Source organism: Engraulis encrasicolus, chromosome 7, assembly GCF_034702125.1.
Source record: "Engraulis encrasicolus isolate BLACKSEA-1 chromosome 7, IST_EnEncr_1.0, whole genome shotgun sequence".
In the NCBI taxonomy this organism is placed as follows: Eukaryota; Metazoa; Chordata; class Actinopteri; order Clupeiformes; family Engraulidae; genus Engraulis; species Engraulis encrasicolus.
Window position 1 is genome coordinate 43396857 of NC_085863.1, and position 15000 is coordinate 43411856.

The following is a 15000-nucleotide window of genomic DNA, read 5'->3' on the forward strand; positions in this document are numbered from 1 at the left end:
ACACACACACACACACACACACACACACACACACACACACACACACACACACACACAGTCCCTAGTGACTCTTACACTACTCATACAGCAGTCACTGCTAACACATTTGCTCTCTCCAATGCACACACACATTCTCACTCAGGATACCTACTCACTCGGGCTATTACTGACTGATTCATTCTCACACACTCAGTCACTGACACCACTCTCTCTATCACGCACGCACACACACACACACACACACACACACACACACACACACACACACACACACACACACACACACACACACACACACACACACACACACACACACACACACACACACTTTTCACATCATGCAATGGGATAGTGCATCAAAATACAGTGTGTTTAGTTGGATGATATGTAGAAGCACTGACTTTAAACCTTCGCTTTTTCTGTGGAAATGTCCAGTTAACATAGCATTTCTGAATATTATCCAAACCATAAATTATGCATGCCTGTACGCAAACATCTTCAGTACACACACGTAAATGTAGTGAACATGCTAGTCTAGCTGGATGAATAGCATTTTTAAAAGCCTGGAAATTTGAAATAAAACAAATGAATAACTCCCCAGTCACTCTGAAGGTAAAGCAAAACATCATCCTTTTTTGTTCAGAATAATGGTAAAACCGTGGTAAAATCTTTTTTTTTTGTATGACTTTATAAAATGCAATTATTTTTATAGTGTGCTTGAAGTGTTTTATGTATGTAGTAGCATTGCTTTTCTCTGAGGACAGTGTTGATTTATAAACACACCCTTTCTTTTATCTGGTCTGTGCAGGGGAGAGTACGTATTCATCTGTTTCTCTCTTCTCTCTTGAAGTGGTTGGCTTTCCTTCAGTGTGTTTCTTTGCCCTTCACCCGCCCATAAATAAGGCTGTGTCTCCTTCTCCAATTGTAGCCATCTTGGCCAATGACAGATGTTTTAAAATGTGAATTATTGAATTATGATTATTAGTGGTGTGCATTGGCACTGCCCTTACGATTCAATTTGATTACGATTCGGGGGTAACGGTTCGATTCGTATTGATTCAGTTCGATTCTACGATGAATTGCAATGCATTACATTGCTACTGAAAGAAAAGACAAATTTTTCATCAGTCATGAGGCAATACAAGCATTCACATACTGAACAACATTTCATTGACTCTTGTGTGTATCAATGCTGCAGCTTTCAACGCTTTGAAGTGCTTTCATTTAATGTGTTCGGAAATACCCACCGAAGTAATTGAAACTTGAAAAAAGATGCTGCATAGAGGTCCGTGTACTTTTTCGTTCATTCATTATTCTATTTTGGAATGAAATATGAAATTCAAAAAAGGGTGCAACTTCTTGTTTTGATTAAAGCAATACACGCAGAAATGGCTGTATTTTGTTTTCTGCATGTGTTACTTCATACCATAATAGCATTATAAAAAATGACAATATTTTTGATCGTTTTTCAATTTGTGATATTTGGCTATTCATTTATTGAATTTCATTTGACTGACCCCTCCCCCTCTGTTTACCCGGAAGGAAAGTTTGCCGTCTGAGTCGCATCAGAAAAGGTCTAGCTACCAAACGACACACAGAACAGTGGCTGGAGCCAGAGACACAACAGAAAAATAAAAGAATGATGAAAAACATCTTTGCGATGTGCAGGCTAGTAGGCCTATGCGCAGCACGCGTGATGGTTAGCCCTGTATTGGAGCGTGCGTCCGCCTTATAAAATAGAGATGAAATTCCCTTTAGGCTATGTAATGGACTCAACTTTATAGCCTAAATAAAGGCTAAAGTCTCTGGAATCAATAACCTATTATACCCTTTCCCATGTAGTAATATGCATTAGGGAGCAAACGGTCCAAAGCAGTGTTCTTGCGCAAACTGTTGCGTATTCTGGCAAGTGTAATGAGATGAAGCGCGCGCTCTCCATACCAAGTTTTACGCATGTTGAATACACATTTCACTTTGGCGTATTTTGAACTTTAGTGATATTGTTGGAAAGCAATATGTCCGGGTACATACACCTAAAGGCTTGAGATGAACTGGGAAACTGAGGCTGATCGTAAGAACTGTCAATGTTCTCAATGACGGTTGGTCTACCCCTTCCCATCGAGGATATCTGTCCCGGTCGCACAGCTGCACTTCTGTTGGATTAGGATACACTCGCCTCCAAAAGAGTTGTCGCCTATCCATCTGTTTGGAATAACAGCTAATAACCTGACTTTCAATTAATCACTTGGCTTCAAAAGTCACTCATATGAAAGCTACAACCCTCCCGAATGAAAATGTATGTACAAAAATAAATTTCATGCACCAACGAAAGATTGACCCTTTATTGAACACAGACAGGCAGATTTTGACAAGACAAAAGTTTTGTCGCCTATCGAACATTATGTGAAAATCAGCAGATAAGTCACTTCAAAACACTTCAAATACGCAGATTGGGTGTCATACTTTATCACTGAATCACTCTCACCTCTCCAGAAAATCAACTTTGGCCTTAGGTGTATGTTTAGGGTCATTGTAATCATGGAAAGCAACACAATGAAAATCAATGGAGTTCAATGAGAGATGGTGACATATTCGCTATTCGTAGAGCAATACATGTTTAACTTCATGATTTAATCAATGTTAAAAGCCCTCAAACACCTGCAGCATGCATGCAGCTCCTCATAAGAGCTGTATCTGTACCATGTTTCACTTTATGCACCATTTCTCTTTTTTCATATTCTTCATCTCCAACACCATATAGTTTTGATACTATCAGTTCTAAAATGGTTGATCTTGGGATCTTGACTTCAGAGTATGAGTCCCATTAGCCTTCATTTTTGTCAGAATTAGGCTTGACATACTCTTGGTTGGCTTTTTTGAGACAGGACAGTGGGAGAGACTTCTTTGGTGTTAAAGGTGAAGAATTTGGAATAAATACATGGTGCCTAAAGTCAAACATGGGAGGGATACAGCTCTTATGTGGAGCTGCATGCATGCTGCTGGTGTGTGAGGGCTTTTATCATTGATTACATCATGAAGTTAAAAATGTATTGCTCTACGAATAGCGAATATGTCACCACCTCTCATTGAACTCCATTGATTTTCATTGTGTTGCTTTCCAGGATTACAATGACCCTAAACATACACCTAAGGCCAAAGTTGATTTTCTGGAGAGGTGTGAGTGAATCAGTGATTAAGTATGACACCCCATCTGCGTATTTGAAGTGGTTTGAAGTGACTTATCTGCTCATTTTCACATTATGTTCGATAGGCGACACAACTTTTGTCTTGTCAAAATCTGCCCTGTCTGTGTTCATTAAAGGGTCAATCTTTCGTTGGTGCATGAAATTTATTTTTGTTCATTCATTTTCATTCGAGAGGGTTGTAGCGTTCATATGAGTGACTTCTGAAGCCAAGTGATTAATTGAAAGTCAGTTTATTAGCTGTTATTCCAAACAGATTGGTAGGCGACAACTCTTTTGGAGGCGAGTGTACTATAATAGGCTATATGGCCAAATACAATCAAGTCTTAAGACCAGGCCTAAGCACATGAAATGTCGTTGCGAAAGTTAAATTGGTTGATAAGTTTAAGTAAAAAAATAGACAGTACATCATTCTTCTACCCCCCTCTAGGACGCCCTACTCAATGGTGGTGACGCGTATGCACATGCTTGTGGCGCTTGCTTGATATGGATAGCCTACCCTACGCAATCATCTCATGACACAAATTCCTCGCACAGTCATCACAGATCGACCACATCTTTGAAGTGTAGCAACGTTCTGAATATTGCATCAACAATGCCTGCAAAGTCCGTTTGCCTCCAAAGAAACCATGTAATGAAGGCTCAACCAGCCTTCCAGGATTTACTCTCAGGTCACGCTAATTCTGAATAAACAAAAGACGCAATTCAGAAGGACATTTTTCTTTATTGCTTTTCTCTCTTTTCTAAGATTCAACGTTTCATTTTCAGTACCTACAAAATATCAAAATATGGCGCTTGGTTCCATTTCACAAGTGATATTCAAGCGTAAATCATCATAAACAAGTCCTTATTCCTTTCTCGTGTGATATCCGAAATAGAATAATGAATGAACGAAAATATACACGGACCCATAGATTATGGCATTTGCCGAATCGATTATTGATTTGTCTTGCCCCACATTGCGATGCATTGCAGAATCGATTATTGTTGACACCAATAATAATTATAATGCTACATTTAGAATATGCATTTGCACAAACACAAACTGTAACACAACTGGTAAAATACAGATATCTGTGGCATATCCTGCATTTCTGTTCTTGTATTCACCCGTAACTCACATCCCAAACTCGGTTTTTGGTTAACAAAGTTTCTCATCTGTTGTCTGTTTCGACTGGTCTGTGGGTGTCAGCATTGTTGGTCGCTGTCCTAAAACACCCAGGAGCCTCGGAAAGCAAAGCTCACAACAATAACAAACGAAGCACAAACAAGATGCTCTTGAAATGCAACGTATATTACCAGCTTGTCCAAGACCAACGCTGACCTATTTCCTATTGTTTCAACTAATACTGTAATCAGCCACGTGAGTGCCAGAAAATTGCTAAAAATAATAAAAAAATGGAATATTGGAATTTTGTGAATTTGGAATATTGGAATATTGGAATTAGAATATTGGGAGTATTGTAAGGGTCCTGTATTCTGGTTCCAATGGAAGAAGGGGAATTTTATTCACAAAGGAGGTAGGAGAGGCAGCCTTATGTACCCGTATGACGTATTGTTCTTTCCCCCGGGAAAATACACAGCTTACCTGTAACTTCACACACAACCCTGTAACCATGAGTGGCGTGTCCCCCCCACCTGATGTGATGACGCTTCCACCTAAAACAAGAAACATCTGTATGTGTGTGTGTGTGTGTGTGTGTGTGTGTGTGTGTGTGTGTGTGTGTGTGTGTGTGTGTGTGCGTGTGCGTGTGCGTGTGCGTGCGTGTGCGGGTGCGGGTGCGTGTGTGTGTGTTTCTTTGTGTGTGTTTCAGTGCGTGCATGCGTGCGTGACGTGTGTACGTGTGGTGGGTGTGGGTGTGGGTGTGCAGTTTCATACTACCAATGTGCTGGTACCCTCTGTCTAACATTTAATCAAATATGAAGGAGCTTTCAACTATACTTCACCACACCAAGTGTGTACATCTGTGTGAACGTGTGTGTGAACTTCAAACTCGATTACCCCGCTCCCTCCCTCCATGTATAACAGGTCTTTTTATATGCTTTATAATAAAAAAATATAATTTTTGGATTTCAAATTATTGTATTTCATTATTATATTATTTCTCTTGACAATATAATGACACTAAAATCTCCTGATGTTCTTGCACAATTGTACCACACATTATTACTGATTATGATGTCTGTGTCTGTCTGTGAAGTTTGACTGGTTTCTGTTTTACCAGACAGAAGAGCAGTCATATGTTATATGACATTGTGGCACAATGCTGTTGTTGTCTATGCGTTTGGCATTGTGTGTCTTTGTGTGCATGCTTGTGTGTGTGCTTGTGTGTGTGTGTGTGTGTGTGTGTGTGTGTGTGTGTGTGTGTGTGTGTGTGTGTGTGTGTGTGTGTGTGTGTGTGTGTGTGTGTGTGTGTGTGTGTTTTGCAGGACTCCAGTCAGATTGGGCTGCTAAAGGAGCTTCTTGATCTTCAGAAGGACATGGTTGTCATGCTGCTGTCTCTACTGGAGGGTCAGTCAGTGTTTCTTAATATGTTAGCTTAAAGGGATAATCCGGTGTGAAATGATTTACGTTGTGTTAAAACGTGATGATGAGCCCTAACTTTTGCCTCATACCTCGCCTCCAAAGGTCCCCTGCATTCCGAAGTCCGAGCGCTAGTCAAAACTTTGAGAGCTAGGTGAAGTTTAGCTTCTGCTGTGATGGACCGGCACCTGTCTAGCCATTGTTATAAATCTCTACTTTCCACCCATTTACAGGCTCAAAGTTGCTCAATACTTCATTCCGCAAAGTCGCGGGGTTGTTGACATGTAAAACGAGGCATATAGAACTTTGTTAGTCTACCGTTTGTTTAGAAACAACGCCATTCTTACAGGGTGTTGCAAAGGCCGATATCCAAGTGCAGAGATAGAATCAGCAAATGAGATATGTCCAGTGTGTCTACTCACTACTTTTCCAGGTGGTACTGCACTCTAGGGGCACCAGCGAGTGAATACAGACTCCATTCGAATGAATGGGCTGCGCTCTCTTCACAGCGCCCTCTAGGTGAACTGCAGGAATGGATTGATACACTGGACATATCTCTTTTGGTAAACCATCTCAGGATATTTTTTGTTAGACCTACAGAAACACAACAGGGCACGTATAAAGAATCTCAGCTCTACATAGGTGAAAACAGCTTTTTTGTAGGCATCCTGGTTCTGAAGTTAGGCCACGCCTACAGAGGGTTAGTTTATCTAAAAATGACAGTTTTTTTTCTTCGAACGGAGATATACTCTAGTGTCTCTTGTTACATATGCATTGTTGTGTGAGTTCACTTAGATCAGAAACACCTTGATCAGTCCTATATTTCTGTTCAACCATAGATCTTCTGAATATGTTATAGTCTCCCCTCACCATTTGGATCGTTTGTCTTTCTAAGTAGAAAGCTGTGGAAGTGGAAAAAACAAGCAATCTTTCTAAAAACTAGCCATTGTGTATCTCACAATGTCATTTGTCTTTATTACTAACGTTTCATTTATTCCCTGTAGGAAATGTGGTGAACGGCACCATCGCACGCCAGATGGTGGACATGCTGGTAGAGTCGTCCAGCAACGTGGAGATGATCCTGAAATTCTTCGACATGTTCCTCAAGCTGAAGGACATCGTGGCGTCCGATGCGTTCCGTGACTACGTGACGGACCCACGTGGCCTGATCTCCAAGAAGGACTTCCAGAAGGCCATGGACAGCCAGAAGCAGTACACGGCCACGGAGATCCAGTTCCTGCTCTCCTGCTCCGAGGCCGACGAGAACGAGATGATCAACTTCGAGGAGTTCGCTAACCGCTTCCAAGAGCCGGCCAAGGTTGCAAAGTTTTAACGATTAGTTTATTGTATTGTTAATTGTTCTAAGCATTGCCAAGGTGCTGTTTGTCTCATGTGTTGTCATTATACATACATACACTATATTACCAAAAGTATTCCTGTCAGGATACCAAAACATTTCGGACAATTCCAGTCCTAACTTGAAGATGAAGTCGAAGTTGTAATAGCTGCAAAAAGTGAACCGATATTATACTGAACCCTACGGGTAATGAATGGGATGGGAGTTAAGTCCTTACAGTATGTGAGTCAAGGTTAGCGAATATTTTTGATAATAGAGTGTACGTATCGATCATTGTATGCTGTGTTTTTGATACAGTACATGTGCTATAGTACATTAAATGAAACGTTTTAACTTCCTAGGACATTGGTTTCAATATCGCCGTGCTGCTGACCAACCTGTCGGAGCACGTGCCTCACGATGCGCGGCTGAAGAACTTCCTGGAGCAGGCAGAGAGTGTGATCAACTACTTCCGGCCCTTCCTGGGCCGCATCGAGATCATGGGTGCCAGCCGCAAGATTGAGCGTATCTACTTCGAGATCAGCGAGGTCAACCGCCGACAGTGGGAGATGCCACAGGTAAGAGTAGAGTGGAGAAACTTTGTTTTTAAGTTTTAAGGTGCACTGTGTAAGATGGTGGCCAGAGTAAGTATTGCAATTACACTGCTCAGTGAAATTGTGCTGTCTACTGCCAAATTGTATCTTTTCATGAATATTTACTAATTAATGAACTAATATTTACTAGTATGACCAAAGTACAGTAAGTATTTCAGCTAAAAATGCCTATTTCTGGAAATTCAAAATGGCGGACCATGTAGATTAGAAGATCCCCTTTTCATGTATGAAGAATGCAATTTTCCCAGTCATAATGAATATTTTGAATTTGATGGTGGTGGTAAGTATTCATGAATAAGGTAACAGTAGTGAATGGGCAGCATGAATTCTGGAACTAAACTACTACAAATAGTACACAGTGCACCTTTAAAGCGGGGTGAAGAAACATTATTAATCTCAGAGGGAAAGTAAAGGTAACTTGTGAAGGATTTCATGCAAGATATGACCACTGTGTATTGCATCTCTATAAGGTCAATGACAGCCAGGTAATTGAAAATGGCGAATGTACATGGAGCATGTTCCCCCTTTTCATGTAGTATGTAAAAATGCTCTTCGGAATGCTTAGTATACAGTTTTATAATAAACTACTCTGAAGTTGTGATAGGCCACCGCTCATCTGTTTAGAAGGTGCAGGATTCAGTTGAAATGTCTGTATTAAAAAGGAGACAGTCCGCACATTTCAGGTCATTTTTTGTGCAAAGAAGCTTTACTTGACTTGCAAGCTTTCAGTGTAATAAACTGCTCCAAAATATTCTCCAAAATATACTACTGACCTTTAACTCTTTGAGACACTACCCCTGTTATAAATTAGCTGTTACCAGAATGGCAATGGCCAATGTATTACTAAAGGCCCTATGCGGTGTCATAGTGGAGTATTACTATGGTTGTTAAGTTTTTTTCAGTGACAACGTCCCAGTGGCGGTATCCTATAGCACAGTGGTTCCCAACCTTTTTCTTAAGGGACCCATGTTTTTACTATTGTAAGCTTTGGTGACCCAACCACGCGAGCGCCCGCACGAGACGGAGTCACAAGATGCCCTCCGTTTCCTGCGAAAACTTATTTTAGTTCGTCTTTGGTCAAATATAGAATAAATGTTTAATGTAGCACTTACAATTTGTTGCGTCTATGCATTTATTAGTTAAATGCTTTGTCTTTTATTCAACATGGGCTATATATATTTAAAACGAAACCCCTTAAAATCAAGAGGGCTCCGCGACCCCCTGTGGATCTTTGGCGACCCATAAGGGGGGTCCCGACCCATAGGTTGGGAACCACTGCTATAGCACATAATGCTGTATAGTAAGCCCATTTGCAATGCACACTGCAAAGATCCACTCATAACACGCATATCACCATATCAGGTCAGGGAGTCCAAGCGCCAATTCATCTTCGACGTGGTCAACGAGGGTGGAGAGAGCGAGAAGATGGAGCTCTTTGTCAACTTCTGCGAGGATACCATCTTTGAGATGAACATCGCCGCGCAGATCTCCGAACAGGAGGAGGGCGAGAGCCAGGAAGATGATGAGGAGGTTTCCTGTATTTTTTTGTTGTTAAATTGATTTTTATCCTTTGTTGTAAATGACAGACATGTGTATTACTGATCTCCAAGCAGTATGAGAGCGAGAGGGAGGATGCGGTTTTCTTTTTCAAAAATATGGTTGTTGTAAAATTATTTTTTGTTCTTTGTTGTAGAACAGATACTTGTTCCACTGACCTGAGTGAGATTTCTCCGTTATGAGTAGTTGTCCTTGTATACTTGCATAGTGACAATGAAAGGCATTCTGTTCAATTCTATTCTACTCTACTTGTCTCTGATCTAATTTACTCTATTCGACTGTACTCTCTTCTCTCCATTCAACACTCCTCTATTCTATTCTATTCTATTCTATTCTATTCTATTCTATTCTATTCCATTCTACATATTCCATTCTACTGTACTCTGCTCTACTCTACTCCTCTCCATTCTGTTCTACTGTACTGTACTCTACTCTACTCCACAATCTTCTAGGTTGTGGTTGTGGAGGCTAGTCCAAGTGCTGGAGGCGGAGGCGGTGGCAATGGAGAGGGCGGCGACGAGGAAGGAGGCGGGCAGGACGGCCAACCAGAGTCCAGCTCGGCCTTCGCTGACTTCCTGACCAGCGTCTTCGACTTCCTGGGCATGTTCACCTTCCGGAACCTTCGCAGGCAGTACCGGCGGCTGCGTAAGATGACGATAAAGGAGATGATCGTGGGCGTGGTGACCTTCTTGTGGACCATCATCACCGGCATCCTGTTCTTCGTGCTAAACGTCTGCAAGGGTTTCTTCCTGCTGGTGTGGCAGACGCTGTTCGGTGGCGGCCTGGTGGAGGGCGCCAAAAACACCACCGTGACAGAGATTCTGGCCAGCATGCCTGATCCCACGCAGGATGAGGTGGGTCTCTGAAACACGCTGCCTTTCATTTAACCCATGAAGACAGGAACGCTGTTATAAAGTTGTTGTTTATCAGAATGGCAAGGACCAAGTGTGGCTATTGACTAAAGGCCCTGTGTCATGTCATTGTAGTGTAGTACTGTGGTAGTTAGGTGTTTTCACTAGGGATGCACCGATGCACATTTTTTTCACTTCCGATCCGATCCCGATATCTAAATTTGGATATCTGCCGATACCGATACTACTCCGATCCTATACCAAAAACAGATATATGCATGGGTTTCAACTTGAGGTAGGCCCAAGTAGGCTATTTGGTCAGAGAAGGAAGTTAGAAGAACAGGACACCAATTAATAAGTAAAAAGTAACAAGTAAAAAAGTAACAATCCCATCCTGAAAACTAATATGCAAGTGTTGTGATTTCAAATTAACATTGGAAATGGCTCAATGTCAGTATCAGGAAAGTTCTGATACTTTGGGAAAATTCCGATCCGATCCGATCTGATCTCTGAATTATGTTGATATCTGAACCCGATACCGATACGCCAATACCGATATCCCATCCCTAGTTTTCACAGACTATTAGGGTGTTCCACTGGTGGAACGGCGTACATTATGGGGCTTTATCCAGGAAAGTCCCGATCCAAACCAAGCATATTTTCTCCCTGTTGCTCTTGTTGCTTATGATGACGCCTGATCCTAGTGTACTTTGACTGTACTGTGCTGCACACAATGTAGTATTTTTTGTAACTTCTATTTATACAGTGTTATATGGTTACTGTAGTAGCTAGGCATACTTGTTATTTGCCACGTTTTTTTCCACTTGGGATACATTGTAATACAATTCCTCTCATTTCAGTAATGTCCTATCTTTGTTCCTTGTCCTTTCTCTGTCTGTGCATGGTATGTGAGAAAAATATTTTTTGTATGTGCATCAGGGCTTGACACTGGCACCTACAAACTGGCCAAATGCAAGTAAAACCTGGATGCTCTGGCTAGTAATACTTTCAGTGTCACTAGCTAATTTAGCTGGCATTCCTTGGTATGACATACGTATCATAGTAGCCTATATAGACCCCTTGCACCTTGGAATAGCCAGAATACTAGATCAAGCACGTTGCAGTAATCTGGCTATTCCAACGGGCTGCGCACTGAGTTCGGAGCGCGATTGTCCTCTGAGTTCGTCCTGACGACGGTTGTCAAGGGAGGTGCAAGGGGTCTATTCCGTTGTTTGCCCCTTGTGTATCAATTGATTGTATTTAAGTTCCAGAAAAAGCTCAATAACTCAGTTTCTATTTGCTTGATATACTTCCATGTAGAAAGCTATGCACTCATCTTGCTTTAGCACCTCATCTTCTGAGGTTAGACGTACACTATCATGATAAAGGGGGGGGAAAACAATATAAAATCTGTGGCTATTGGAATACCTGAATGACTAGTGACTCCAGAAAACCACTAGCCACAGTGGCCGGTGGGTGAAAAAAATAATATCAAGCCCTGATGTGCATGTGAAAAAGAAATTGACAACAAATCTGACTTTGACTCTGACCTTGACTTTGACCTTGACCAGGTGCACGGGGACGTACCAGGGCATGCTGGTGGGGGGGAGGAGCTGGAGGCCGGGGGCATCAACGACTCCATGGACCAAGGAGGAGGCGAGGAGGAGGAGGAGGACAGCCAGGAGAAGGATGGGGGCCGCATCCCCGGCATAGACACCCCGGGAGGGCTAGGGGATATGGGGGACACCGAGCCCGTGGAGCCCCCCACGCCGGAGGGCTCGCCCATCACCAAGAGGAAGGCCGTGAGTGGTGGTTTGGGAGAGTGACTTTGTGTGTGTGTGTGTGTGTGTGTGTGTGTGTGTGTGTGTGTGTGTGTGTGTGTGTGTGTGTGTGTGTGTGTGTGTGTGTGTGTGTGTGTGTGTGTGTGTGTGTGTGTGTGTGTGTGTTACTGAGTGATGGTTTAGATTCTAGAAACCAATTTTCTGACCTGCTATCATATCCTCATGTTGTGTTGGAAACTGCACTCATCTTTATTCCTGTGATTGGTAGGGTACCGGTGAGGAGGCGGGAGCAGAGCAGCCAGCACCAATAGAGGAGCCACCCCCAGAGCCAGAGAAAGCAGAGTGAGTGGATGATCAATTTAATTCAATCATATACAAATGGTTGGCCATGTCCCTACGTCCCTGAAGGTGCCGGTATGCTTGCTGCGAGCTGTAAATTATGAATATGCACGTCGCCGAGAGCAACCGACAGCACATGCTTGCTTCAAAAGCAGTTGACCAAGGCGCAAAATACTGGCGGTATCATCCAGGGGGCAGAGAGCACGCAGCATTGCGATGCGGAAATTGGGAACACAGATGGCAAGGAAAACCACAACACAAAAAGAGGGGCTCCCTGGGCAAGGAAAGAATACTGCTACTACTCCTGTATGTGCATGCTCCTTTTTCAAAGTGCAACAAGGAAGTATGATCACAAATGTTTGAAATTTCGGACAAACTCAATGAGACGCTCTTAAAAGTTGCTGCCATTGTCGTTTTCATATCAAGCACACGCGTGGAACTGCGCAGTCTTTCTTACGATCGCCCCCAGCGAGTTTGAAGATATTGCACCTGACGCACGCATTTGGCTGCCGTGTCCAACGCGCGCGAAATTGACATTAAATACGCATGTTAACGCGTTCATGAACGAATCGTGCATGCGCTCGCGTATCCTGCAGCAAGCATACCGGCACCTTAAGTCTGAAATGAGCACATACTGTATCAGTTGGCCCTACGTTTTGGATTGTCCCATTCATCAAGTCTAAAATGAGCACATACAGTATATCCCCCAGCACAGTCATTTTTGCTCAGTTTTAACGGTTACTATCTTTTCATTATTCATCAAATTTATCAAATGTCCTGTATTTATTGAACTCTTTGAAAATGATGGTGCTGTTTTAATTCACATTTTATTAAGTGCTCTAATTCTAACAGAATTGGGGTTTGTATTATTCGTGAATCTTAATACTATACACTTAACTATATACTTAATACGATCATCTTCCACTCTGCATGCTATACACTTTAACGACCCTCAACCATACGTCACCTCCTCATCTCCTCTCCTCCGTCCCCAGCACTGAGAATGGGGAGAAGGCCCAGAAGGAGGCGGAGGCCAAGGCCAAGGCTGAGGAGAAGAAGGAGGAGGAGGAGGAGCCCAAAGTCACCAAGGCCAAGGCCAAGAAGGAGGCTCCGCCCAAACAGGGAGGCTTCGAGCTCTGGACCGAGCTGGACATGCAGCGTGTCAAATTTATGGTACGCAGGAGGGCAAGGGCGCCGGAGCAAGTTTTAAAATGGTGGTGGATTTTTATTTTTAATTTTTCTTAACAGTGTTAGTGCTGCACTCCACTCATTTGTCTGCAGTAAAAGTTGGAAAAGCACAATTTGGGGATCCCAAAAGTGAGGATACAAATGCACCACTGTATCCCCCTTTGCGGCACCTATGACGTGGGGTTGAAAAGTCATTGAGGTGTGAAAGATCATGATGGTCATGAAGGGTGTTGGTCGAGTCAGGAGGTTTATCCGTATCAGTAGTTTGCGTATCAGTAGTTAGACTGATACACAATGAGATTGCTCTTAAGAGCGGCTTGCAACTTAACTGATTTGGTAAATCATCACCTGGATAGAAGAGGCTCCTGAGCTGGATGTGCCGCTCGCCAAGGGCGAAAGGTCATGGCGACAGGGTCAAAGGTTATGTAGGGGTGAAAGGTCATGGGTGGGTTGAAAGGTCATGGTGGGGTCACCATGTTCAGGTTTGGTCAGTGGATGCGGGTAGCAGATTCAGTTTGTGCATCAATAGATCCTTGGATGAGGAACAAAATGTTCTTCAAGCTCCCTCTTTAGTTCCAGTTAGTTTACGCAGGGCTCTAAATGAAGACCTGCTCACCAGCAAAATGCTGGTGAAAAATCAGTTTGGGTGGTAGAAAAGAAAATGTACCAGCCACTTAAACCCCTCAGTGAGTGTGTGTTTGGCTAGTAAGTTTCTTGCAGTTTTAATACTGGGTTAGCATGGCAGACAGACAGACATTTCGGCCTAAGCCTTCTTCAGCGTCTTTACTTTTCGGAGTTGTGCGCACTTTCTCTACTAAAAGTTTGGCTAGTAAGATCAAGATCTACTAGCTATTTTGGCTGGTGATGAAAAAAAGTTCGCTAGATTTACAAGTGAAGCGAGTGCAAAAGTTCAAAAACTACTACATCTTCAACATCTACTGTACATCTACAGGGACGGATCATGACTCCATGGGCCCCTGGGCCAGACAACAAGAAAGGGCCCCCTCCAGATGTTAGAGACCCTATATTGTTGGGCATTCAGGTGTTTTTCCCCTGAAAATATGTGAAAATAGAGTTGTTAAAAGTGTGCACACAACATGAGAATGGAAATTTAGAGGATTGTGCTTCAGGGCCCTCTGAACTCTTGGGCCCCTGGGCCTGGGCCCGGTAGGCCCTTGCAGTAATCCATCCTTGTACATCTACTACTACTTCAATTTATATGTCCCCTTTGTCCTCCACAGAACTACCTCTCTCGTAACTTCTACAACCTGCGTTTCCTTGCCCTCTTCATCGCCTTCGCTCTCAACTTCATCCTCCTCTTCTACAAGGTGAGTGTGTGTGTGCCACATTTTCTCATGCAGTATGTAATATACAGTGCGGACAGTGTGTGTGTGTGTGTGTGTGTGTGTGTGTGTGTGTGTGTGTGTGTGTGTGTGTGTGTGTGTGTGTGTGTGTGTGTGTGTGTGTGTGTGTGTGTGTGTGTGTGTGTGTGTGTGTCTGTATGTCTGTGTGTGTGTGTGTGTCTGTGTCTGTGTGTACAATATCAATGTGTGTGTGTGCTATTGCTGTGGAAATCCATGCCCTTTGTTGTCAAAAGTAATGTAGAA

General features: G+C 42.8%; 1 protein-coding gene across 1 annotated transcript in view; it reads left to right on the forward strand.

Moving 5' to 3' along the window:
• Positions 1–15000, forward strand: part of LOC134452946 (ryanodine receptor 1-like) — a 181776-nt gene that overhangs the window by 153104 nt on the left and 13672 nt on the right. The window contains exons 95-103 of the mRNA XM_063203634.1: positions 5634–5715; positions 6732–7045; positions 7426–7641; positions 9040–9207; positions 9687–10088; positions 11657–11887; positions 12135–12208; positions 13201–13378; positions 14635–14721. Coding sequence (XP_063059704.1) covers positions 5634–5715; positions 6732–7045; positions 7426–7641; positions 9040–9207; positions 9687–10088; positions 11657–11887; positions 12135–12208; positions 13201–13378; positions 14635–14721 — 1752 coding nt within the window. The remainder of the gene's footprint in view (positions 1–5633; positions 5716–6731; positions 7046–7425; positions 7642–9039; positions 9208–9686; positions 10089–11656; positions 11888–12134; positions 12209–13200; positions 13379–14634; positions 14722–15000) is intronic.